Below are 27,759 nucleotides of genomic sequence, written 5' to 3'. Positions count from 1 at the left end.
TGAAAATACATTTTCTCACATAAATCTAAAACCACCACTTCAGAAGCTGTGGTAATGAAAGCATTAAGTTAAAACACCACACTCAGTTACACTAGCTAGACTGTGACTGTAAGGGCAGTTTTTCCATCATTTTTCAAACAGAAGGTGACTGATTTTTAATATTAACTATAAAGCTGTTCATTTATCAATCTTGGTGTATGAGGAACAAGTTGACTGATGATTTATTTATTTATTTTTGTCTGTGTGTGGATAGCCATTCTGGCCAATGGGAACTGGAATAGCAAGAGGTTTCTTGGCAGCCATGGATTCAGCGTGGATGGTGCGGAGTTGGGCTCATGGAAGCACCCCTTTAGAGGTGCTGGCTGAGCGGTAAGACATGCCAAGCAGAATGAAATGCTAGTGTTCTGTTTACAGCATGCTGTGCTGTGTGTACTGTAGGGGTGTAACAGTTCTCTGTAAAATTGAACTGTACCATTCTCCACCCACGATTCGTTCTGCACCCAACTTAAATATGACAGCGCATCTGTCCTGAGTTTTATTAAGTAAAATATTAGGCTCTCTTTGAAGTATTTTGTTTGAATGGACAAATTTACACACAAATTATGTCAAAATGCCCATCTTGGTAAGTAGAGTACAGTATCAGTGCACTGGATGAATGGATTCTTTTAAAGTGACAGCACTGTCTTAATATAAATCAAACAGCAACAAGGAAATCACTCACTGCTCTTGACTGAATAGCTTTACATTAAAGATAAATCTTTAATTTATAGTCAAATATGCAATTTGTTTTTACATTTGATTACTTTATTTAATTTCTGTACCTTAAAATTGTTAGACCTATCTAAAAAAAAAAAAAAAAACTTTTATTTCTATCTTTACTCTATTGTATTTATTTGTGCTGTTGCTTGTAGTTAGATTATTTGTTATCATTTTCTTTATTTGTATTTGACAGTATAGTTTTTTTTTTCCTAGACATAGCACATAGCGAACTGTACCGAAACTGTGACTCTAAAACGGTGATAAAACTGAACCGTGAGTAAGTTGAACCATTGCACCCCTAATATAATGTATACTTCAACCTTTATTATTTTTTTAAATGGTGCATAATATATAGTTCTTTTTTTTTTTCTTTTTTTCAAATTCCGTTGTTTTTCATTTTAATTAAAAAAAATTAATGATTAAAAAATATAAAATAAAAAGCATAATTAATTAACTGAAATCATGAAACGTACACAATTTAACTTCAATTTATTAAAATTAAAGCCCTTTGTAATGAGTTAAATTCTTTACATTTTATTTTAATCAAATTCTGTCTTGATTAATTTTCTGAATTCCATGTTAATGGTTTCAATAAATTTTAATTATCAAAAGTGTCTCTAATTAATTGATTGCACTGAAAAATTTATTTATTGTTATTAATTTCTTCCGTCTATTTTTTATACATTTTAGTAAATAAAAATAATGTTTTAATAATTATTTTATTAGTAGTAGTTACTCCTGTCATTACGTTAAGTATTATATTTTCACAATTTCTTCAAGTTAAGCCAAACCTTTATTTTGACGTGTTGCTGTGAAAACCTTTATTATGGTAGTTTTTCTGAAAAGAAACCGTAAAATGCTCAGGAAGTGACTCTCAGAGCTCATATATTGAGTTGGCAGAAGCTGAAAACATTGCAGAAGCTGAGTGTATGTGTAGTACACAAAATCGCATGTTTGCACCATTCATTCACACAGAGTCATGCACATGCAGGATTCATATTTTAAGTCTTTTTGCTGCTTGATATTTACAGACACCAGTCCATATTGGTTTTCTATTTAAATGTACAGACCTACTTTTGATTTATTCATCCAATATTTGGGAAATTCCACAACATTTCACATTATACAGGAAATTCCATTTTTATGACTGGATTACATGATTCCATTCCATCGTTTTCCGCATCCAAACACATCCACTTATGATGAGGTTGACAGCAGTTGTGTCTTCAAACTGAGCTGTAAACAGCTCAAGTCCCTGCAGGCCATCATTTACTGTGCTGCTTGTTTTCTTCCTGCACTGTTATTGTGCTGCATACTGCAGGGGTAATTCGCAGTGGTAAAGCACTTTTCAACTTGTATGCAATAAGCAGCGTGTTTGCGGGGAAGCAAAAGTGTTTTATGAGCGAATAGCTTGCATGATGTCTCTAGGGTCTCGTCTTGAGACATCACTAATGGGATGAACGCCAAAATGAAGGGAATTTGTGTCTGAAATCATGGTGTGTAGTAATCATGAGCACGGCTCTCTTGGGTTTCAGGGAAAGTATTTATCGACTGCTGCCTCAGACGACACCAGAGAATGTGAGCAAGAACTTTAGCCAGTACAGTGTGGACCCGACTACACGGTACCCCAACATCAGCCTTCACCAAGTGAGACCCAACCAGGTGGGTTTACACACATCCGACTCATCTGAACACCCAGCTGCAAGTTTTGTCTAGATTTTTTTGCTGAATATTTATTTGAATAATTTAATAACATATGTAATAATATATATACAACACACACAGAGAAGATTTTTTTTTTTTTTTTTTAAAGAAGTCCCTTCTGCTCACCAAGCCTGCATTTATTTGATCCAAAGTACAGCTAACCAAAGTACAGTACAATTTTGAAATATTTTTTTTCAATATAAAATAACATGTATTCAAATGTTTTATCTGAATATCTGAATATATTTAAAAATGCAATTTGTTCCTGTGGTTTCAATGCTGAAGTTTTAGCATCATTATCCCAGTCACATGATCCTTCAGAAATCATTAAAAAAAATTATTATTATGTTAAAAACAGTGAGTATCATTTTTTTCAGGTTTCTTTGATGAATAGAAAGTTCTAAAGAACATCATTTATCTGAAATAGAAATATTTGTAACATTTAGATCAATTTAAAGACTCCTTGCTAAATAAAAGTATCAATTTCTATATTTTTTTGCAAAAAGAAAAAAAATGATACTGACTCATGACTTATTTTAAATAGTAAAAAATATTTCAAAATTTTACTGCTTTTGATGTACTTTGGATCAAATACATGCAGGCTTGGTGAGCACTAAAAACTTTTGACTGGTACTGTGTATATAGATCGATAAGATATATTTCATTTATTTATTTTATATGTATTCATTAATTAATTTTTATTTAGACAAAGTATAAATTTTAATATTTGTCATTAGTTATTGGCTGTAACAAAAATTAAATAAATTTTAAAAAAAGTTTCTGATTGAACATTCTTTTTTGGGGTCTTTTGAGTAATGACAATTGTCATCAGAAAAAATTGTTGACAGCTAGTTGTCTTAGATAATGGTGACCCTTTTAGGGAAAAAAAACTGTTCTAATATCTTTAAAATGTAATTGTCTGCAGGTACGGCATTTGTTAGACACCGGAGAAACCAGGGATTTGCGTGTTGACATGGAGAATGTGGTCAACTCTTCAACTCCTAAACTCACAAGAAATGGTGGGTAGATTTAGTGTCACATTATTATTATTACATATCAGCTATGGAAACATTAATTATCTATATGTTTTAGTTTTCTCCCCTTTCTATACATTAGATAGACTCATGCAAATGTCTGTAACTTGATTTATTTCCATCCTAGAAATTCTGCTTGAGAAGCAATTTCAAGGTAATTTTGTGGACGACTCTAATCCGAATGCATGACGTTCTAAAGACTTCTACAACCTTTGTGCAGTTTTAAAAAAAAGTCTGACATGGAATGGAAAGTTGTCTTTGAGCGCTTTAGAATTAAATGCAACTATGCACTAACAAATACTTGTGGATTTTTACAAACAGAACTATTAGCAGTTCTGATGTCTTGAATGTTTCATAACCTCTCAAAAAGGAATGAAATGCATCATGAAAGTTCTTCAGACGCTGCTCTGGTTATGTGACTAACCGATTGAATGTTGACGCATTCTGTTACTAAATTTGCACATTCTTGCTTAGGCACAACTTGACTTTTCTTTCCCCTCCAACAGAGTCCATCGTGCGCTCCAGTAAGCTGCTGAACTGGTGTCAAAGGCAGACGGAGGGATACAGAGGTGTCAGCGTGTCTGATCTCACCACGTCCTGGAAGAGCGGCCTGGCCCTGTGCGCGGTCATCCACCGATACAGGCCAGACCTCATGTAAGTGCAGTGTGCCACATGCTGATCCCAACAAAAGCCCTGTGTTATTATGCTGCTATATTTAGCGATGCAGGACTGGAGCACAAATGCTGCTGCAGAGAATCAGAGATTCTTCATGCAAAGAATAACAAAACTTAAATTGGAATGGACGTGTAAGTCATATGCCCCCGCAGTGTGAGAAGACAAGAGATCAAGCAAAGTTAAAAAGAAAAATGTTTTTTTTTATTTTTTTTTAAGTTTTGTTGTATGATTATGAGCTTTGGACTATAATCATAAAAGATGCACTCTGTACTGTAGTTTTTTGATCGTTAAAAGGGTTTTGAAATAGTGTAGACTCCAATAAGATACACCTACTTTTTAAAAGTTTGGGGTTTGTAAGATTTTTTTCTTAAGAAATGTATACTTTTATTCAGCAAGGAGACATTAAATTGATTAGAAGTGCACTCAGAAAATGATTGTTGAATTTACTTAAAAAAGGACTGTCAAGTGGTTCCACGCAACCATATTGAGTAATTTGTACAAGTAACAATTTAGTTGTATGAACAAAAGAAATTCAAGTAAAGTTGAAAAGTTAAAGTTTTTTGGCAGAAACCACTACGTTATTTTTCGTCCATGACATTACATGCGCATTTTACGTCTGTGAACAAGGATGTATAGAGTGAAACTGACAAATATATATTCTATAACAGAAGACAGAAAATGAGACACAAGACGGGAAGATCAGATGAGCCAAAGATTTAGCAGCTTTGTTATTGCAAGCATAATTCACCTAAAAAATGAAAATTCTGTCATCATTTACTAATTTATTAATTACTAATTCCAAACCTTCACGACTGACTTTTTTCTGCTGAACTCAAAAGAAGATACTTTGTGAAATGTGGGTAATCAAACAGTTTCTGGTCCTCATTGATTCCATTGTATTTTTCATATACTATGGAAGTCAGTGGGGACCAACAATTGTTTGTAGAGCCCTGTGATATCTGTTTTATTTTTTCCCAAATTATATTTTATTTTTTATTTCGTTTTGTAATTAATTTAGGTTGAATTAAAAAATATATATATTAATCAAAAGCATCTCTAATGAATTGAAATCATGCACAATTTAACAGCAATTTGTTAAACGTTCAAATAAAATGAAATTTTTTAAAGTTTTTCCCCTCAAATTCAGTTTTATGTATTTTTTACCGAATTCTGTTTTCCATTAATTTTCTTTAATGAATTAATTAATTAATTAATTTATAAAAAAAATATATATATTATTTCATTTTATTTATATTTTCCCCCAGAAATACAGTGTGGTGTATTTGCATTTTTCTGGTAAATATTCCTTAAAAATAATGTTTTAATAATTTTAGTAGTAGTATCATTACATTGAGTAATATATTTCTGTCACAATTTCTTCAAGTTAAACAGAACTTTTATTTAACGGGTTGCTGTGAAGACCATTAGTTTATGATGTTAATTTAAAAAAAGTGGTAAAATGCTCGTAAAAAGTGACTCTCAGAGCAGTTCTAGAGATTGGTTATGTGTTCATGTACTCATAAATTAAAGCGGCAGAGGCTAACGATGTGTAGGACATGGATGATTCATATTTAAATAGAATTTTGCAGCCTAATATTCACAGACACTAATCCATATCACATGATTTAATTGTACTGACCTACTTTTGATTTATTCATCCCAAATTTGCCAAATTCTGTGGCTTTCTGCATTGTGGAAATCACAGGGCCCTATGTTTGGTTACTCACATTCTTCAAAATACCTTCTTTTATGTTTAACAGAACATAGAAACTAATTCAAATTTGGAACGACGTGAGAATGAGTAAAAATGTCAGAGTTTTCTTTTTTGTGTGAACTGTCCCTTTAAGCTGTGGAATATGAGTCAGCAAAAACTTAGAACGCACCTTTAAGTGATAATGTCTTTGCTAATATTACTCAAATGTTTCTTCAGCTGTGGTAGTTAATTTGTCCACACCTCATAACATTTGATAAGCTATTTATAGCTTTGTTTACCCTGTAGTATTTATTTACTTGGCTTACTCATCTGTTGAGTACAGCACACTATAAAAACAGCACAGCTGGGTAAGTTTCTCTTTTGCAAAAGGCCAGGAACTCGTGCTGTGGTTATTCTTACACTGGGTTCTGCTATGTAGAGCCAGCTGAAAGCCCCATTAGCTTTTGAGACGGACATTAGCTTTATCATAACTCTCCATTAGAGCAGATGCTAAGTGACCTTTAAAAGCTTTTGCTTATGAGTTGTTTGTTATGGTCAGCTAAACTAGTCTGCATTTGTGTTTGTATAGCAGCATTAGTGAAAGTCTCTTAGGAGGATACACACACCGACAAGTGCCTTCTTCATTTGCTCTATCCAGACACTCGCAGTGTATTAGTTCAGTTTTCATATACACTACCAGTCAAAAGTTTTTGAACAGTAAGATTTTTTTTTTTTTTTAACAAGTCTCTTCTGCTATTTGATGCAAAGTACGGCAAAAACAGTAACAGTAATTCATTATCTTTACTATTTAAAATAACCGTTTTCTATTTGAATATATTTTAAAATGTAATTTATTCCTGTGATTTCAAAGCTGAGTTTTAGTATCATAACTCCAGTCACATTATTCTTCAGAAATCATTCTAATAATCTGATGTGCGGCTCAAAAGCATTTTTTATTATTGTTGAAAACAGCCGAGTTAGAATTATTTTCAGGTTTCTATGATGAATAGAAAGTTTAAAAGAACAGCATTTATCTGAAATAGAAATCTTTTGTAACCTTATACAAGTCTTTATTATCATGTTTAAATTTAAGCATCCATTTAATTTCTATAATCAAAGTGTATGATGTTACAAAAGCTTTTTATTTCAGATAAATGCTGATCTTTGGATCTTTTTGTTCATCAAAGAATCCTGAAAAAAAATGTACTCTGCGTAATCTAAGTGTTTTAAAAATTGATGATGATGATAATAATAATAATAAATGTTTCTTGAGCCACATATCAGCATATTAGAATGACTTCTGAAGGATCATGTGACACTGAAGACTGGAGTAATGATGCTGGAAATGTAGATTTGATCACAAGAATAAATTGCATTTTAAAATATATTTAAATAGAAAGCAGATATTTTAAATGGTAAAAATATAAAAAAATATTACTGCTTTTAAAAATATTTATTTTTTACTGTATTTTGTGTCAAATAAATACAGGCTTGGTGAGTAGAAGATAATTCTTTCGAAAACATTAAAAATCCTACTGTTCCAAAACTTTTGACTGGTAGTGCACATACAATATGAAATATATTTCTGATAATGCATGTAAAATAGGCTTTGTGGATTGACACAATCATAGTCAAAATAAACTTCTTTTTTTTTCTTCCTGTGATAGGTTCATACTAACAGATATGTATCGGTAAAGCAACCTTCAATGACAGTTGCTAGGTTGACACAATATAGACAGCATAGGCTGTTGGGAATGCAGCAAAATTCATCTTTAAAGTTTAATGCAATGTAGTGACCAGTAGTTGGAGTCCAGACAGTGGAGCTTGTGCGATCCGCCACTTTATACAGTTAGATGCAGCAACCAAGGAAAAACTGTTACTAGCAATCATCAAAACATCTTGATTCACAGTCAGTGTGAATGAGCCTCGGAAATTATGTTCAGCAGATGTTATTTTGACATTTATGATTTAAATGTGTATTAAACTGCTTTCTAGATAATGCTCTGTTTGCAGTATCATTGATGCATGTGTTATCTGGTGTGTTAGTGTTTTTAAATCACTTTTTAGTACTTCCCTATGGTAAATAACATGTCACCCTGGTCCACAAAACCAGTCCTAAGTGGTCATGAAGGGTTAGGATAGGACACTGTTTGGTCGAGATACAACTATTTAAAATCTGGAATGTGAGGGTGCAAAAAATCTAAATATTGAGAAAATCACCTTTAAAGTTGTCCAGATGAAGTTCTTAGCAATGCATATTACTAATCAAAAACTAAGTTTTGATATATTTACAGTAAGAAATTTGCAAAATATCTTCATGGAACATGATCTTTACTTAATATCCTAATGATTTTTGGCATAAAAGAAAAATCGATAATTTTGACCCATACAATGTATTTTTGGCTATTGCTACAAATATACAAGTGTTACTTAAGTCCAGTCCAGTGTCAAACATGATGGTGTATGAAGATTTTCATGTTGTGATGTCTTGTAACTGTAGTGACTTTGACTCGCTGGATGAGAAAGACGTAGAGAAGAACAACCAGTTGGCTTTTGACGTGGCTGAAAAAGAGTTTGGGATTTCTCCCATCATGACCGGGAAGGAGATGTCTGTTGTGGTGGAGCCTGACAAGCTCTCCATGGTGATGTACCTCAGTCAGTTCTACGAGATGTTCAAGGACACTGTGCCACCTGGTGGTGAGTTGCAGCTCTACAACAATGCATCCAGAGAAAAAAACAAAAAATAGCATGCAATTCATTCATAGGCTCCAGTAGTTATTCCTCACATTTTTGTGTTTTTCAGAAAACCACAATCTGAGCCCAGAGGAGAAGGCGGCTTTGATCGCCAGCACTAAATCACCAATCTCATTCCTCAGTAAACTAGGTCAAAGCATCGCCATCTCCCGCAAACGAAACCCCAAGGTAGTCCCTTTTCTTTTTGATACTGCAATATTATCGGTTCTTCTGATCTCAACTTTTCCTTTCAAATCCTGTGTAGGATAAAAAGGAAAAGGAACTGGATGGACTGGGGAAAAGACGAAAGACCAGCCAAGCTGGGCAATCAGAGGATGTAAGGGCATATCATCCTGGATCAGTGGATGTGCAACGCACTGCTTTGTGTGTGTGTACATGTCTAAATCCTTTCATTCCTGTTCTCCAACATCATAGGAAGAACTGCAGAGGGTTAATCGAGACGACAGGCCCTCTATAGCCACAGCTCTGGCAGAACGTAAAATCGACTCGGCTGCAGCGGCAAACAACAACAATAAAGTGAAGTCGATGGCCACACAGCTGCTAGCGAAGTTTGAGGAGAACGCCCCAACGCAGTCCACCGGACTTAAACGACAGGTGTGTTACATTTGACGTGTTTTTACGCATTTTCTGTGACATTAGTGGATTCTTAAAGGAATAGTACATCCAGAAATGTAAATTCTGTCATTAACTACTACCCTCATGTTGTTCCAAATGTTTAAGGCTTTCGTTCATCTTTGGAACACAAATTAAGATATTTTTGATGAATGCCTATTTCTGATGCCTAGATCTGGGTTTAGTTTAGCTTCAACCCTAATCAAACACAGCTGAACAAGCTAATCAAGGTCTTCAGGATCACTAGAAAGTTACAGGCAGGTGAGTTTGATCAAGGTTGGAGCTAAACTCTGCAGGAAAGTGGACCTCGAGGGCCAGAGTTGAAAACCCCTGGCCTAGATGAATGTGTCAGTTGCATTGTTCTCTATTCAGGGTCAGAAAGCTCTTGTATTTCATCAATAATATCTTAATTGTGAACAAAGGACTTACAGGTGTGTAACGACATGAGGGTGAGTAATCAATGACAGAATTTTAATTTTTGGATGAACTATTCCTTTAAAAAAAACAGAAAATAGCCAAAGTACTACATGAAAATGACAATTGATTTTTAGCACAACAGTGTATATCTTCAAGTAGCCTTGAGCAGTGTTAAAATATCACGTTGTGAATCAGCATCACTTTTGCAGTGCTATATGGGTGATTTGTTAATGCGGGAAGCATGAGAGCCCATGTGGTTTTAAGGTTTGTTTAACCAAGCAGGAAGAATCCTGTCCTAAACTGTTGTTACTTAATGCTTGAAGTGCACAGCATGCTGGAGTTGTTTGAAATGATCAGGTTTTTAGAGGAAATTGACTCTGATGCTGTGATCCATTCTAATGGAGTAGCCAGCAGGAATGACTGGCACGAGAGAGGATTTGAAATCTTTTTATAGGAGGCTAAACCCTTTGTGCTCTGCATCAGTCACAGTGTGAAGCTGATGTGTTTGACACAGCTTGGGGTCAGTAAGATTTTTTTTTTTTTTTTTTAATGAAACTAATACATTTGTTTGAAAAGGCAATAAATTAATTTAAAATGACACTAACATATTTCATAATGTTACAAAAGATTTCTATTTTAAATAAATGCTTTTAAATATTCATATCAGAATACTGAATAAAATATTAAGCAGCACAACTTTCCTAAAGACTGGAGTAATGGATGCTGGAAATTCAGCTTTGCCATCTTTGCCATCACATGAATAAATTAAACTTTAAAATATGTTAAAATAGATTTTTTTCAGGGTATTAATATTTCACAATACAGTGGTGACCAAAATGATTGGAACACTAGTATTTTCCCCAGGTAAAAATGGTTTTAAATCGGTTATTTTTATATTTTGCTGTAGTGTGTCAGTAGGAAATATCAGTTTACATTTCTGAACATTCATTTTGCCATTAATAGTAATAATCAGTGACAACAGCCAGTGCTCCACACAGAGATCTGATTTCATCATCCTGTCTGTCTGGAATGATGTGAAGAAACAGAACAAACTGAGACAGACTAAATCCAGAAGAACTGTGGCAACGTCTCCAAGATGCTTTAAAATACCTACTGCAATGCTACCTAAAAAACTGTGCACAAGTGCACCTAGGGCAAAAGCTGCTTTAAACGCAAAGGATGGTCACATCAAATGTTGATTTAATTTAGTTAATAGAAGTTAATTGAAAAAGTAAACTATTTATGAAATTATTTTTGACATTATTATTATCCCCTAAAGTGCCTAAAACTTTTAACAGTACTGTAGCTTTGCAGGTACAGTTCTTCTGGATTTAGTCTGTCTCAGTTCTGTTTCTTCATGTCATTGCAAACAGACTCGATGATGATGATGAGATCTGTGTGGAGCACTGGCTGTTGTCAGACTGCTTGTGCAAAAAAAATTTTAATTGATATCTCATACTGACACACTACAGCAAAAGATAGAAATAACTGACCTAAAACCATTTTTAGCTGGTGAAAATATTAGTGTTCCAATAATTTTGGCCACCACTGTATTTCTTTTTGACTGTATTTTTATTAAACAAATACAGCGTTGGTAAGCATGAAAGACTTCTTTTAAAAAAAATAGGCTGTCCGTGGGTCCTTAAAAAGTCTTAATGTCCTAAATTACGTTTTCCTAATAAAAGGCCTTAAGTCTTAAAATGTCTTAAATTCAGATTCGATGGGTCTTAAATATTTTTGGTCACATTACCGCTAAAATATCTTCAGTCTGATGGACTGTTTACATAAATTCCTAAATGTATTTAAAACATTAAACTTATAACATTTTTGTATGTAGTATTTATTTATCGCACTTGTAATTTTGCATTGTAAATTATTTAATCTGCCTGGTAACAGCTCTATAAAATTTATTGTTGAATTGTAATAATTTGAAATAAAAGTTGATGCATACATTTAAAAAGTAAAAAAATGGGTAAATAAAAAATATTATTTAAGTATGTAAAAGTTGAACACTGATGAAAATATTGCTTATGAAAATATTTTTGTGTGGAATGTTGTCTGCTGATTTTTTTTTTTTTTTTTTTTTTTTTTACATTAAACATGAAATATTACATAGACTTTATGTATGTAATATAATGTGTATTTCCATTACAGGGTTAGGTCTTACATTTCATATGAGGCGGTATTAAAAAGGTCTTAAAAAATTTCACTTCTTATCTGTAGAAACCCTGAAAACAAAAAACAAAATCACTGACCCCAAACTTTTTTTTTAAAGGGTATTGTTTTTTTGAGATGTCTGTGGGCTGACTCATGCATGGACTGACTCATTTGTATGTCTGCTCATTCATCTGTTTCCTTCTACTTTCCTCATGAAAACTGTTTGTTTCAAACTCAAACCCTGATTATTTTACGTTTTATTCATGTGTGACACTTCACAGGTGTTTTTTTTTTTTCTGCAGTCATTTCAGTCATTCACTTTCTCTCTGCATGCCTGTCCTTATTTCTCATTTCTGTTCTTTTCTGTTCTCTTTCTCACTCCAATGGATGTTAATGGGTTTGGCACTTCCTCACTTTTCATTGGTCAATTCACCCATCATGTACATGCCACTGGTTACAGGGGAACTCCATGCCTGATCTGGGGCTCATACTGACCCCCTCTCCGGCCGCTCCCTCTATGAAAGAGTCAGTGCGGCTGGCTCCAGTTCCTGCATGGAGGAAGGTAAAGAGTGTAGTACAATCCCATGTTCCCATATTCCCATCAACCATTAATACTCTAAGTACTTACCTCTCTACTCATTCGTATTTGTTATTGTCTTTGTGACTAAATAAACGTGGGTTTTAACTAAGGTTGTTTTATTGAAATGCAGTATGTCTTACATGTCAGTTTTCTTAAAAACAAACTAGTTTCTTGTCTGTTTGAGTTGAAGTAGCCTTGTAGATGTTATATTTGACACATAACATCTATAGATATATATTTGACAAAATTGAGGTCAAAATGACTCATAAAGATGAAATTGAGGTCAAAAACGGGTGAATTGTGCCTGAAACCATTCAGATTGACATACTGAATTGGTCTACTCAAAGATAGTTTTATGAACGATTTTCACATAAATTCATTCTGCTTGTGTGTCATAAATTGTAGTATACCGGTGTATCATTCAGTCGTCAAAATATATCTTCCCTCAATACCACAAGATATTGAACAGAATATTCTTCCTTCATAGTTTTGTTTTCATTTGAATCCAAAGTATAATTGCTGCTGTTCAAAAGTTTGAGGTCAGTAAGATTTGTGAAATGTTTTTTAAAGAAATCTCAAATGTTCAATATAATACACTAAAAAGTTTTATATATATATATATAATAATTATTATTATTATTATTATTATTTTTTTTTTTTGAAATGTAATTCGTTTCTGTGATGGCAAAGCTGGATTTTTAGCATCATTACTTCAGTCTTCAGTGTCACATCCTTAAAAAATCATTCTAATATGCTGATTTATCATCAATGTTGAAAAAATCAGAATTTCAGAATTTTTATGAGTAGAAAGTTAAATAAAAAAAACATTTAGCATTTATTTGAAACAGAAACATGTAACATTATAAATGTCTTTATGATCTTGTTTTATTAGTTAAATTCATTCTTGCTGATTACAGGAAATGAAACTAAAATAAAATACAGAAATAAATGTAAATTTATTCCCAGTCTTCAGTGTCACTTCATTCAGAAATCATTCTTATATGCTGATTTGGTGCTTTTATTATTATCATTAATGGTGAAAACTGTTTGATATTTATGTGGAAAATATGATAATTTTGTCTGATTACAGGTAAAAAATTTGTGTAAATTTTCCTGTGATGGCAAACATGAATTAAAAAAAAAATAATAATAATATAATTTAATAAATAAATAAAAATATATTTTTTCAGGATTTTTATGAACAAAGTAAAAAAAAAAAAATTGAAACTTTGTAAATGTCTTTACTGTCTTGTTTTATAAATTACATTTATCCTTGCTGATTACAGGTAAAAATAAATAAATTAAACAGCAAAATAAAAAAATAAAACAGACCCCAAACTTTTGAATCATGAACTTTTGGGCAAGCTTTTTCTCTTCTCTAAGGTCTATTACTGGGTTTATTAATATCAGTTGGTGAGCTAAGTTTGTTCCTATTTGTTTTAATGCGAAAAATGTTATATGTGACCCTGGACCACAAAACCAGTCTTAAGTCGCTGGGGTATATTTGTAGCAATAGCCAAAAATACATTGTTTGGGTCAAAATTATTGATTTTTCTTTTATGTCAAAAATCATTAGGAAATTAAGTAAAGATCATGTTCCATGAAGATTTTTTGTAAAATTCCTACTGTAAACCTATCCAAATGTAATTTTTGATTAGTAATATGCATTGTTAAGAACTTAATTTGGACAACTTTAAAGGTGATTTTCTCAGTATTTTGATTTTTTGCACCCTTAGATTTCAGATTTTCAAATAGATGTATCTCGGCCAAATATTGTCCTATCCTAACAAACCATACATCAATAGAAAGCTTATTTATTGAGCTTTCATACGATGTATATATCTCAGTTTTGTAAAATTTAACCTTATGACTGGTTTTGTGGTCCAGGGTCACATATGAACATGAAGGCTTGTGCATGTGTGAGAGAAAAGCTTATATTCATATTTTATGTGTGTGTGTTCAGAGGCGCACACAGTTACAGGAGCAGATGAGTTTCCGCTATAAGGAAAAGCTCAAGTGTCAAACTCTCCCCATCAAACAGGAGCAGGTATGCAGCTGTAGAAAAGAAGCATTGCTTTTACAGTTGCAATATAGTGTCTCATGTGTCCTTTCTTATGTAGCAACCAAAAAGATAGTCCCATGAGGTGTACATTTAGTCCCCTGTGTTAGTTGTTGTTAGTTTCCTGCTTGACTAGACGTACTCATGTGTCGGAGACCTAGAGGCATATCTTTCCACACTGCGCTTTGGTGCGCTTTGTTTGCGTTTCCAGTTTGATTGAGACGAATGAGCCGAACCCTTTGCTTATTGTTCTGGTGCTTTGATATTCCTCGTTCTTAGACTGTAGAGGGTCAGATGTGGTTTTGATAGCTTTGTTAGACATTCCATGTGCATGGGAGGTCTGTGTGTGTGTTGAGTGTCACTAAAGTCACTGGGTTTGATTATCAACTATGTTTTTATGCTTCTAATGGGTCACTGTTTGTTCTCTAACACAATGTTCCTGTCTCTCATCACTATGGTTGTGTTTGTGTGTAGTAGTTGATTGAATGTTTGGATGGTATTAGCAGATTCTTTTCATCTGAGGAGGTGTTGTATTTGTGTAATATTATGTGAACAGGTTTCTCCTCTCTTGTCTCTCTGAAGGCCAGCAGCGGGAATGAGGTCTTGAGGAGCTGCCCTAAGAAAACCATTCTCCTTTCTTCTTCCTCACTCTCATCTTCCTCATTCTCTTCATCGTTTCTTCCACACGCACAGGTGACACTCTCCTGTCTTCCTGTACTAACCTCAGCATCTCTCACAGGGGCTGGTTTTGACAGCAGTCTTTTGAAATTAGGTTTTTGTAGAAATTTTGACTTTAAGGTGCAGAGCTGTTTATCTTTATCAATCTTTTCATGAAAAAGTCAGTGTAAATCAGCAATAACAAATTCTTTTTTTTTTACACTTGATTGGTTTAAACTCTGCAAACAGATGTGCTAAACCACAGAAAAAATATGGCTCACATCAGTCTCTAAAATAAAATAAAACAAAGCAAATATGCTGATTTGATGCTAATTTATCAGTATTTATTAGTATGTAACAATATCAAAATCTCACGATACGATAATATCGTAATATAAAGTCCACAAAAAGACAAATGAAGAATTGGAAAAAAAAAATGAAAATGGACACCTTTTAAAGTTAAATTATTCTATCTAATGCACTTTGAAAGTTTCAAATTAAGAGCTCCAATCCATGTTCTTAACTAAGAAACTGAAATCAGAATTGACTTTTACCTGAACTTTAAAGGGGACTGAACCCTCTTTATCTGTAATATGTGACCCTGGACCACAAAACCAGTCATAAGGTTAAATTTTACAAAACTGAGATGTATACATCATATGAAAGCTCAATAAATAAGCGATCTATTGATGTTTGGTTTGTTAGGATAGGACAATTACAAACAATTTGACCGAGATACATCTATTTGAAAATCTGGAATCTGAGGGTGCAAATAAAAATACTGAGAAAATCACCTTTAAATTTGTCCACATTAAGTTCTTAACAATGCATATTACTAATCAAAAATTACATTTTGATAGGTTTACAGTAGGAATTTTACAACAAATCTTCATGGAACATGATCTTTACTTAATTTCCTAATGTTTTTTGGCATAAAAGAAAAATCAATAATTTTGACCCATACAATGTATTTTTGGCTATTGCTACAAATATACCCCAGCGACTTAAGACTGGTTTTGTGGTCCAGGGTCACATATACTGTCTCAGTCTAAGTTACATTCACACTGGAGTGTTAGGAAACCAAACAAATTAGAATATAATAATAATATTAATAAAAATCACAGTAGTACAGTAACAGACAGTAATAGTCATATATTGTAAAACAATTGCACTGTGCTTTACACTACAGTAGAAAAATTACAATACCACTTTCCTATTTTCTACACTTCAGAAATATTTTGAATTTGAACTGCAGGAGCATTACCCATTGAAAACTTCTAGCTGTTAGCAATTCATACTACACTTTTGAGATTTTATTTTAAACAAAACTTCACTAGAGCTTTTATTTTGGCGGACAAATCCAGCTTCAGTAAAAACAGGCTTACGAAAACATGCCTCACTACAAATCTAGTGAAAAATTAAGCATAACTGGTGTCCGTTGCATTCTCGAACACGCACTATACTTACAGCACATGCAATAAATGAGTTCACTGCATTCACTGTGAACAGAGCCGTTCTGAGACACGAAAAACACCGGATCACAATACTGTGCCAAAGGATAATAGCCCAAAACGCAACTTTAAAGACCTTTTGTGTTAGCATAGGAAATTGCTACATTTTTTTGCCTGGAAGACCTATCGTTTCATATCATCATGTGACCACGATAATAATGTTTTGCTATCGTAATATCACGATATTGATAATATCAATACATCCCAAACACCATGATACATTTTTTTTCAGAAACTTTTAATGAAAATATGTCATATGTTTATTAAGACCAGTTTATCTAGATGCTTCAAGACATTTTTCCCCCTTTGTTTTAATATTTTTTTTACTGCGGTTAAATATTATATTATATTATTTATTGTTCATTTATCATTAAATATTTATCATTCATTTGGGTTTTTCGGTTTTGGAAATATGTCCTTTTGCACATCCCTACACAAGACCACATTTACCCAGATGTAAAAATGTAATATTTTGTGCAGTTCTGGAAACCAAAAATTTGTCACTGTGTTTTATGATGTTTGATAAAGTTGAAATTACATTTTGGTTACCATCATTTTAATGCAAATACTGTAATGGACCACCATGCTTTTGTTGCATTTTTGTTTCAGAAATATGAGGCTGTTACCCTTCTAGTTTTGATTGTTCGTTTAGTCTGAGATCTCCTAGATAATGATAGGGTGGAACTGATTTATGTCTGTTCTCTGCAGCATAATGTTAACCAGTCAGAGATAAACAAGTGTAATGGTGGTGGTGATGAAGAGAATGAGATCCAGGACCCTTCAGCCTGTTACAGGGTAACCAGGACGGGTTAACTGCATGGGGATTTTTGAAGATTTGTAACTTCCGTTACATTTTTATGAAAGCGCATGCATTTGTGCTTAGAGTGCTTTCAAGTGATTTCACTAAATTTGTGGAATAAACATCTGTTATATTTTAACAGTGTGTAATTACAGTATTAGGTTTTAGAATTAAAACTACAAAAACATTGCATGAGGACCGCCACAGATGTTATGTCAAAACCAAGAAGACTAATTCACCATGGATTCCCTTGAGATTTTCCTATGGGTTATAATGGAGTTTCTCAATTTCTGTGTAAAACAAAGTCTGTGGTATATATAAATCGATGATACTTGGATGTTTTGATCTACAGCATAACTTACACACACCCGTACTAAAAAAATAAACATAGCTTTGTTTGTTTGTAGTAAGTAACTACATAAGAATGTTTGGAGTGTGTACAGTATACATTGCACAACAAAACGTCTAAGTATAAGTTATGTTTACCACAGACCATATTTTACTCATACATTGAAAACCCACATTATAAAAAGCCATTGGATAAATCTCACTTGAACCCATTTCAGATTAGTCTTATATGCTTTGACGTCACAGCTGCAGCAATTACAGTGTGACATCCGGAAAGGATTTCTAACCCAAGCAATAGTTTCATCAGCCTTTCCATTTACAGGGAGATATCCTGCCTAATGTGGACAAGCCAGAGCCCATACATATCCCTAGCATTCGAGAGCGAACGGACAAACTAGTCGCTAGGTTTAAAAGCAAGCCTGACAGGAAGGACAAGCCACAGGTAGAGCATTTCAAGAGAAAACAGCATGCTCTTAAATGGACAGTAGACTCAAAAATGAAAATTCTGTTATTAGTTGCTCACCCTCATGTCGTTCCAAACCCGTAAGGCCTTCTTAGGAACATCTTAGGAACACAAATTAAGATATTTTTAATGGAATCCAAAAGCTTTCTGATCCTGCATAGACAGAAACGCAACTGACACATTTAAGGCCCAGAAAGGTAGTAAGAAGATTGTTAAAATAGTCCATGTGACATCAGTGTTTCAAACCTAATGTTATGAAGCTACAAGAGTACTTTTTGTGCTCAAAGAAAACAAAATTACAGACTTTATTCAACAGTTTCTTCTATTCCGTATTAGTCTTCACTATGCATTCTACCCTTCTGGGCCTTTAAAGTGATAGTTCACCCAAAAATGAAAATTTGATGTTTATCTGCTTTAAGAGTAAAAAAAAAAACATACACAGAAAAAAAAAAAAAAAATTAAACCCTGCGGCTCGTGACAATACATTGAGGTCTTAATACTCAAAATTTTGGATTTGTCTGTGTATTTTTATTTTTTTTTTACTCTTAAATATTTGGTAACCATTGACTGCCATTATATGACTGACAAACTTTAAACGGTTTGAATTAAAAATCCTTGTTTGTGTTCTACTGAAGAAACATAGTCACCTACATTTTGGATGCCCTGGGGGTAAGCAGATAAACATCAAATTTTCATTTTTGGGTGAACTATCCCTTTAACATGTCAGCTCTCTGATTAAAAAAAAAATCTTAATTTGTGTTCTGAAGATGAACGTAGGTCTTAATGGGTTTGGAACAACATGAGGGTGAGTAATTAATGACAGAATTTTCATTTTTGGGTGAACTAAGCCTTTAACTAATGGATGATGGACAATATCAGACAGCTTGGTCATAAACACAACCAGCTCTTTCTCAAATGCATAAAGTAATAGTTCTATTTTTTTTTTCCTCACATCTTTCTTTGTGAAGGTTATGAAAAAGCCATCACGGTTCTTTATTGAGCAGTGGCTTTTGACCCACAACCTCAATCCTGAGCTACCCTTCTATCCTTCTGACCCCCAGCATCAGGTAGCCCTGCCTGAGCATGGAGAGTTATGCATGGACGTTCCGTCTGTCTGTACCTTAAACACACAGTTAATCTAACCTATGATGGTTTGAATGCTTTATACATAACTCTACATTAGGTCTTTCCTAATGGATTTTATTCACAGTTTTGCAGAAAACGGTGATATTCCTTGTCCTAACGTCATGACTTAAGACTGCATCTCTCCCACAGCAAAGGGAGATTATGCGTTCTGATGATCACGTGCCTTTACACATCCCCAGCATTCAAGAGAGAGCCGAGAGGTTAGCCTCTCAGTTTAAAGACAAACCAGCAAAGCCAAAGGTGAACTCTCAGCACCTGAGGTCCTTGAACACATTTTTGTTTTTAAACTGTTGATGCATTAGCAGTTAAGCAGCCTTTTGGCCTTGTCAGAACACAGATTTAGCAGAGATGGAGTGGAAACAGTTTTCAAGGAATGTAACATGGACTCTTGTGGCTTAGTGCTTTTATAAATAATCATAATTTTATTTTATATTAAAAGTTAAAGGGATTGTTCAAATAAAAAGTAAAATTCTGTCTTTAATTACTCACCCTCATGTCGTTCCAAACCCGCAAGACCATTGTTCACCTTCGGAAAATAACTTAAGATATTTTTGATGAAATCCGAAAGCTTTCTGACCATGCATAGACAGCAACACAACTGACACGTTCAAGGCCCAGAAAGGTAGTAAGGGCATTGTTAAAATAGTCCATGTGACATCAATGGTTCAAACTTAAATTTATGAAACTCTGAGAATACTTTTTGTGTGCAAAGTAAAGAAAAATAACTATTCTTGTAGCGTCATAAAATTAGGGAACAACTGACGTCACATGGACTATTTTATGTCCTTACTACCTTTCTTGGCCTTGAACGTGTAAGTTGCGTTGCTGTCTACGCAGGGTCAGAAAGCTTTTGGATTTCATAAAAAATATCTTAATTTGTGTTTCGAAGATGAATGAAAGTCTTACAGGATTGCAACAACATGAGAGTAAATAACTTTTGATTTATTCTTCAGTTTGTTAAACAGAAAGACTTCTATTGTAAATACTATTATTATAAATTCTGTTATTATGTCCAAGTGCTGTCTGAAGAGGTTAGCTTGCAGTATTTCTAGTTTTATTTCTGCCTTCCTGCTGTTCCCGTCATCTTGCCTTTACATCCCTCATCTCTCTTTGTCTCTCTTTCTGTCTCCATCATTCAAAGTCTAAGAAAAAGGCTTCCAACTTCTTTACAGAGCAGTGGTACAGAGCGCGTGATGTGAGCTCTGTTAGTCCTCTGCACTCTCCTAGCTCTTTCCGACAGGTAGTAATGATGCATCTTATGACTGCTGTGTTTTGGAGTCATGTGTTTCCATGCATGGGTTTCTATAACACACTCAAACACATTCTGTTAATGATAGAGAGCTGAAGTTCTGTGATCCTTTTGTCTGATGTGTCTCTCCAGTCTTCACATATTTGTCTCAGTGTCTGAAGCAGAGAGTATTATTGAAAAACAACCAAATTGATAAGTAGTACTGTATGTTGGCAAACATTTTTACGCATCTGTAAGCTGCTTGTGACCTATATAAATAAGCTGTGCAGCTATTTCTGGAAACTAATCTGCATGTTTATGCAGCAATGAAATTTTAAATTGAATTTAACAAGCATGATTGGTAAAGCCCAGGATGAGTATTTCAGGAGATGCTGATAAATAAGATCATCTTTAAGTATGTTTAAAAGTGTAATTTTATGTTGAAGGCTTTTATTTTAATTAACAGTTTTCATTGGTACAACTTAAACGCTTCTCTTTGAATTAGTTTGAGCTGACTTACACTTTGTGCCTTTTCTTGTCAACAAAGATCCATGCAAGAAAATCTGAATTTTTTAATTCTTCATGGCCCTAAAACACTTGCACTACCATTCAAAATGTTGGGGTTAGTAGGACACTACCAGTCAAAAGTTTTTGAACAGTAAGATTTTTTTTAAAGTGTCTTCTGCTCACCAACCCTGTATTTACTTGATCCAAAGTACAGCAAAAACAGTACAAATTTGAAATATTTTTACTATTAAAATAAGTTTTCTATTTGAATATATTTTCAAATGTAATTCATTCCTGTTATTTCAAAATGGACTTTTCAGCATCATTACTTCAAACACAATCTTTCAGAAATCATTATAATATTCTGATTTGCTGCTGCTCCAAAAAAAAAAAAAAACATTTATTATTATTATGTTGAAAACAGCTGAGTATAATTTTTCAGGTTTCTTTGATGAATAGAAAGTTCAGAAGAATGGCATTTATCTAAAATAGAAATCTTTTGCAACTTTATAAATGTCTTTATCATCACTTTTGATCAATTTAAAGCGTATTTGCTAAATATCACATCTTAATGATGCTGAAAATTTAGCTTTGATCATAGGAATAAATTTACATTTTAAAATATATTCAAATAGAAAGCAGTTATTTTTAAATAGTACACATTTCACAATAGTATTGCTTTTGCTCTATTTTCAAATAAATGCAGGCATGGTCAGCAAAAATCTTACTGTTCTAAAACTTTTGATTGTATGTATTTTATGGTTTGAAAGTCCCTTGTGCTCTCAAAGGTTGCTGCTTATTTGGTCAAAACCATAATGAATATAGTAATATTGTGAAATATTATTACAATTTAAAATATCAGTTAACTGCATAATATTTTTGTGGAAACCCTAATGGATTTTTTTCTGAGATTTTTTAAAGAATCTAAAGTTCACAATTTACCTTTACACTATTGTAAATGTCTTGACTGTCACTTATGATCAGTTTAATGCATCCTTGCTAAATAATAGTATTACTTTCTTTCAAATTAGTCTTACTGATCCCAAACTTCTAAAAGTTAGTGTCTTAAAGTATGTTATGATCTAAAAGTGTAATTTTAGGTTGAAATTTCAATTAACACTTTTCCTTGTTACCCATTTCTCACAACTTGACAGCCTTTTTTCTGTTTTGCCACTTTTAATTGCTTTGATCTGAATTACACCTTGTGCCTTGTGTCATCTGCACAAATAACCATGCAAAACATCTGAATTTAACCTTCAATCTCACTCAGCTTTCAACCATTTATGCTTTTTAAAAACTATTTTGTTCTGTTCACCACCTTGTAGCACTATGTAAAGATGTACACAGGGGGTGTGAGCTCACTGACTGAGCAAATAGCCAGTCAGCTTCAGGCTAAGGACGACCCCAGGCCCTTGCTTGACAAAAGGGATTTGGTAAGAAATATGGGTGTTGTATTTTTGCTTTGGTACATGGCTAAATTGTAGTGCTGGGTATCATCGACTCCCTGTGATCACAAAGCATATCCAATGATTCAGTGCACTGATAACTGGATCACGATTCTGCAGCAATAACAACCAGACAGGAATAACACCTACGATTCAATATAAGCCTAAAAAGTTGTTCTGTTTCAGCTTTAAATCCATGTACTCTTGTACTGCAGCAGCTTTTGTTCCAAGAAAAAGGATGTGAGAAAGGTTTACTGAGTCCAAGCTGAGCTACGAGATGAAACTGAAATTTCTAAATGTACATACTTTTTTAGAATTAAAAAAAATATTTGTAGATTTTATTTTAAAGGATGTACTGTCAGTATTGGGAAATAAGTATACCCAGTTGTGTTGATTTACACAGATTTGATTCGTTTTATTTTAGAGTCTATGGTAATTATTTTCTCACAAGAGTTGGATCTTCAGTTCCGCAGAAGCACAGAAGATCATAAATTATTTTAGTGCATGCAGTCTCTCAGCAGTTTTCTAAGCGCTTAGGTGCCACTCCTTACTCTCACTGAAAAAAAAGACCTGAACTAGCATGTCTCGCTTCTGTGTCTTCCTCTCTGCAGGGTTCCTTGCGAAAGGAGTTTCCTCAGAATATTGGAGGCAGCGATGTGTGTTTCTTCTGTCGGAAGCGCGTCTATGTGATGGAGCGCCTCAGCGCAGAGGGAAAGTTCTTCCATCGCAGCTGCTTTAAGTGCGACTACTGCGGCACCACCCTCCGCCTGTCCTCCTACGCCTTCGATGTTGAGGACGGTATGAAATCCAAGTGGAATTAAAATCTCTCCTGATTGTTATTCATACTGTAGTTACTTAGTTACCATCATTTTTTTCCTATGCTAAATTTAAGTTAATCTGAATACTATGGAAGCCCGTTTCTGCTACTCAATAAAAAAAAGGTTATTGCACTTTTTATCTCACAATTCTGACTTTTTATTAGAATTGTGAGATATAAACTCGCAATTGCAACATATAAAGTCAAAATTCTGACTTTTATAAACTCACAATTGGGAATTATAAAGTCCAATTTTGAGGGGGGGAAAGACAATAAAAGTTACTATCTCACAATTCTGACTTAATAACTTAGAATTTATAAAGCAAGTTTTAGAGTCAGAATTTGGAGATGTAAACTCACAATTCTGACTTTATTTCTCAGTCGCATGATATACAGTAGTCAACATTTGAAGTGGATCAAAACCTTTCATCAAAGTTGTCCTGAAAACTAAATAATACCAGTTTTTTGTCTTGGGACAGCTTTAATTTTTTGGTCCATTTCAAATGTTGACTACTGTAAACTCACACTTGCAAGAAATAAAGTCAGAGTTGTGAGAAACTTTTTTTGCTTTTTTTCCTCACAAATGTGAGTTTGTATCTTGCAATTCTGACTTTTTTTTTTTTTTTTTTTTCCAATTCTAACTTTTTCCTCCCGCAATTCTGACTTTGTAAGAGTAAAACTCGCAATTTTTACTTTTATTCTCACAAATGCGAGTTTGTATCTTGCAATTCTTTTGCAAGACTTGCAAGACTTTTGTTTCTCAGAAATGAGGTATAAACTCGCAATTGGGAGTTATAAAGTCCAATTTTAAAATATAAATTCACAGTTCAGATTTTTGTGTGATGAACTCACCTTTGCAAGACGTAAAGTTAGAATTGAGAAAAACGCAGTTTATTTTTTTTCTTACAAATGCAAGTTTGTATCTTGCAATTTTGACTTTTCTCACAATTCTAACTTTTTTCCTTCAGAAATTAGGTATAAACTCGCAATTGGGAGTTATGAAGTCCAATTTTGAGGGGTAAATTTTTTTTTTTTTTTTTTACACAATTCTGACTTTATAACTCAAAATTGCATGTTTTTTTTTCAGAATTGCATGATATAAATCACAATGGCAAGACATAAAGTCAGAATTGTGAGGAAAAACGATATTTTTTTCTCATTAATGAGAGTTTGTGTCTTGCAATTCTGACTTTTTTTCTCACAATTCCTGACTTTCTCTCGCAATTCTAACTTTTTTTCTCAAAAATTTGGTATGAACTTCAATTAGGAGTTATAAATTCCAATTTTGAGGGGAAAAAAGAAAGTTTATATCTCAATTCTGACAATAACTAACAATTGCATGTTATAAAGTCAGAATTGTGAGAATGAAACTCGCAATTTTTACTTTTCCTCTTATAAAATTATAAAAAATCATTATAAAGTCCAATTTTAGGATATAAACTCACAGTTCAGATTTTTGCGTGATAAACTCACAATTGCAAGTTTGTATCATGCAATTCTAACTTTTTTTCTCAAAAATTACTTAACTCCCAAATAAAGTTTATAAGTCCAATTTTGAGGGAGGAAAAAACTATAAAAGTTTATATCTCTCCCAATTGCTGTTATAAAGTCAGAATTGCGAGATATAAACTCACAATTCTGACTTTATTTCTCAGTTGCTTGATATAAAATCACAGTTGCATGAAATAAATTCAATTCTGATTTTGTTTCTCAGAAATGAGGTATAAACTCACTATTTGGAGTTATAAAATCCAATTTTTGAGCGGTGGGAAAAAGTCTATGTTCTCAGAATTGCAAGTTTATATCTCACAAGTCTGACTTTTTTCTTAGAAATGAGAAACTTTCAATTGGGAGTTATAAAATCCAATTTTGATGTGGAAAACAACTACTATGTTCTTAGAGTTGCGAGTTTATATCTCACAATTCTGACTTAATTCTGACTTTTTTTTCTCGCAAATGCGAGTTGTATCTTGCAATTCTGACATTTTATAAACTTGCAATTATGAGAAAAAAGTCAGAATTTTGAGTTTATATCACAATTCTGACTTTATTTCACAGAATTGTTACTTTCTCAGAACTGCATGTTTGTCTCACAATTCTAACCTTATAACTCGCAATTACAAGGTTATTACGCAATTCTGAGAAAAAGTCAGATTTGCAAGTTTATATCATGCAATTGTGACTTCATAACTTCATAACAACTGTGAGCTTATATCATGTAATTTTGACTTTATTTCTTTATTACAAAAAAGTCAGAATTGTAAGATGTGAACTCGCAATTGTAAAAAAAATTACCTTTTTTATTCAGTGGTGGAAAAAGGCTTCCATAAAATACTCCTATAAAGCCTTTTTGATGAATATAAGCAGTCTCTTTAATTTCCTGCTTGCTCATAGCTTGCTGTCATGAGATGTGCTTTGTGACCAACACAGTGGGATATTGTTATATGAAACAGAGGGACTGTTTCTCTACAATCAACAATTCTTTATTTACTATGAGCTGTTTTGTATACTCCCACATGGCGTAGTTACAGAAATGCACGTTAGGCGGAAATCAGCCACATTTGTTACATTTCGCATTTGATAAATCTGAGGATTTCTCCAAATTATGTCCTGAAACACGTGTGTTCTTGCTCTTGTAGGGAAGTTTTACTGTAAACCACACTACTGCTACCGACTTTCTGGTCTGGCACAGAGAAAACGGCCTGCGCCTGCTGCTGCTGCTCCAGTGAACCCCAAGGTACCAACTTCTTTAGTCTCTGCGTTTAATCTGCCACTCTTTTCCATTTTTTATCATCTAATAACAGAAAAGCTAACATACTCAGATATTTTTTTGGTTGTGTTTATAGGAGCCCCAGGTGTTGGCGGTAACCCCCAACACAGTGGACGCCCCAGGCCAAGCCATAACGTCTCAGGCCCCTGTGGAACGCCGGCCCTCAGGTACCCGCCTTTCCTCTTTAGGCCCCGTCCTGTGCCTCTCTCGAGGAGTAGGGGGCACCCTGCGCTCGTTGCGACGAGTGATATCTTGGACCCGCCACCAGGTGGCGCACAATCCCTTAGATTCTCCTTTCCTCCTCGCCTACTGCGTTTATCTGCTCTCCTGCTTTACTCTCAACATCCTGCTCAATATTCTCTAGCATGACCCCCTTCCAGCCTCTGAGCTCATCGGGGCACTTCCTGCCCGCACGTTCTGTGATATAGTGATTTTGTGCTTGTTTTGTGTATTCCTAATGATGTCACAAACGACTAACTCATTGTAAACTTGGCTTGGCTGTATATAATATGTATAATATTCAGAGTGGTGCAGCCTAATTTGATTATGAGTAAACCATACAGGCAAAAAAAGCATATCAGTTAAGTGTGTTAACTCCTGTTAATTAATTAAATACATAATTTAGAGCTTTTAGAATGTGTGAAGCTCAAATGGTGACTAGTGTAATAATAGTTTACTTTTTTGCCTGCATGTGTTGTAAATATTCTTTATATATTGCCTGTTTTTGTTGCTCTCCTTTCTGTCCTTCCACTGTATAGATCTGTGAATTAGTACCTTTAAGTTTGTGATTTGTAATTTCTGACCTGTGCACCTTTTTTAACGTAGTGCTCGTATCAGTGCTTGTGATTGGTGGACTCTGTAAGCTTTACCTTTCCCCTCTCCTATCAGAGCAGCTTGTTGCTGAGCTAGTGCCTGTGATTGGTCTACACTCCCATCAGTCCTTGCATCTCTGTCCCAGTGTTTGTTCACTTCCTAATTCTCCTCTGCATAGTACTAACACCACTGCCCGTGGCATCCATCATTTGTGTATCACTGAGAATGATTTACAGTACAAAACGTCCCGTGAGTTTGTGCTACTTAGGATGAAATGTATAAAGTGAAAATAGATATAGTGGTTTTATTGAGAAGTTTTAGCAACATTAATATATTAATCATATAGATAGGTTTGAATCTCATGAAGAATTTTTTTTAGTTATATTTCACCTCAAAATAATTAGAAAATAGAAAAGAGGTTTTGCATAAAGAAAATAAAACTTAGTTTTAGGACTGTTAAGATGTTTTGCATTGTAACTTTGTTTTCTTAGTTTTCATTTAATGCAAAAAAATAAAAAATAGTTTGTATTACTGTTATGCCTAAGAAATTAAGAGAATAGCATTATTATGTTTATTTATATATTTTTTTCATTTAAGTACTATAAAGTAAAATATTTATGGTTACAGTAACTTAACAACAGACTTCTATTTCTATTGCAAAATACAATTTCTTTTATACTTTTGATGTAAATATGGCTGAAAAACGACATATGAAAGCTCTACCCTAGTAGAATGCCTCACAATAAGAATATTCTATTATTTATTTTCTTGGATGATAAAATTAGATTAGTTTGGAATCATATATATGCAT

General features: G+C 33.7%; 1 protein-coding gene across 1 annotated transcript in view; it reads left to right on the top strand.

Moving 5' to 3' along the window:
- Positions 1-27,759, top strand: part of mical3a (microtubule associated monooxygenase, calponin and LIM domain containing 3a) — a 108,775-nt gene that overhangs the window by 37,799 nt on the left and 43,217 nt on the right. Inside the window, exons 8-19 of the mRNA XM_073850207.1 lie at positions 254-369; positions 2,295-2,421; positions 3,389-3,482; positions 3,625-3,651; positions 4,004-4,151; positions 8,366-8,562; positions 8,669-8,787; positions 8,864-8,935; positions 9,034-9,213; positions 23,160-23,346; positions 26,005-26,102; positions 26,212-26,302. Coding sequence (XP_073706308.1) covers positions 254-369; positions 2,295-2,421; positions 3,389-3,482; positions 3,625-3,651; positions 4,004-4,151; positions 8,366-8,562; positions 8,669-8,787; positions 8,864-8,935; positions 9,034-9,213; positions 23,160-23,346; positions 26,005-26,102; positions 26,212-26,302 — 1,456 coding nt within the window. The remainder of the gene's footprint in view (positions 1-253; positions 370-2,294; positions 2,422-3,388; positions 3,483-3,624; positions 3,652-4,003; positions 4,152-8,365; positions 8,563-8,668; positions 8,788-8,863; positions 8,936-9,033; positions 9,214-23,159; positions 23,347-26,004; positions 26,103-26,211; positions 26,303-27,759) is intronic.

This window comes from Garra rufa, chromosome 11, assembly GCF_049309525.1.
Source record: "Garra rufa chromosome 11, GarRuf1.0, whole genome shotgun sequence".
NCBI lineage: Eukaryota > Metazoa > Chordata > Actinopteri > Cypriniformes > Cyprinidae > Garra > Garra rufa.
The sequence above is the reverse complement of the archived record's forward strand: the minus strand, read 5'-3'. Positions and strand labels throughout refer to the sequence as shown.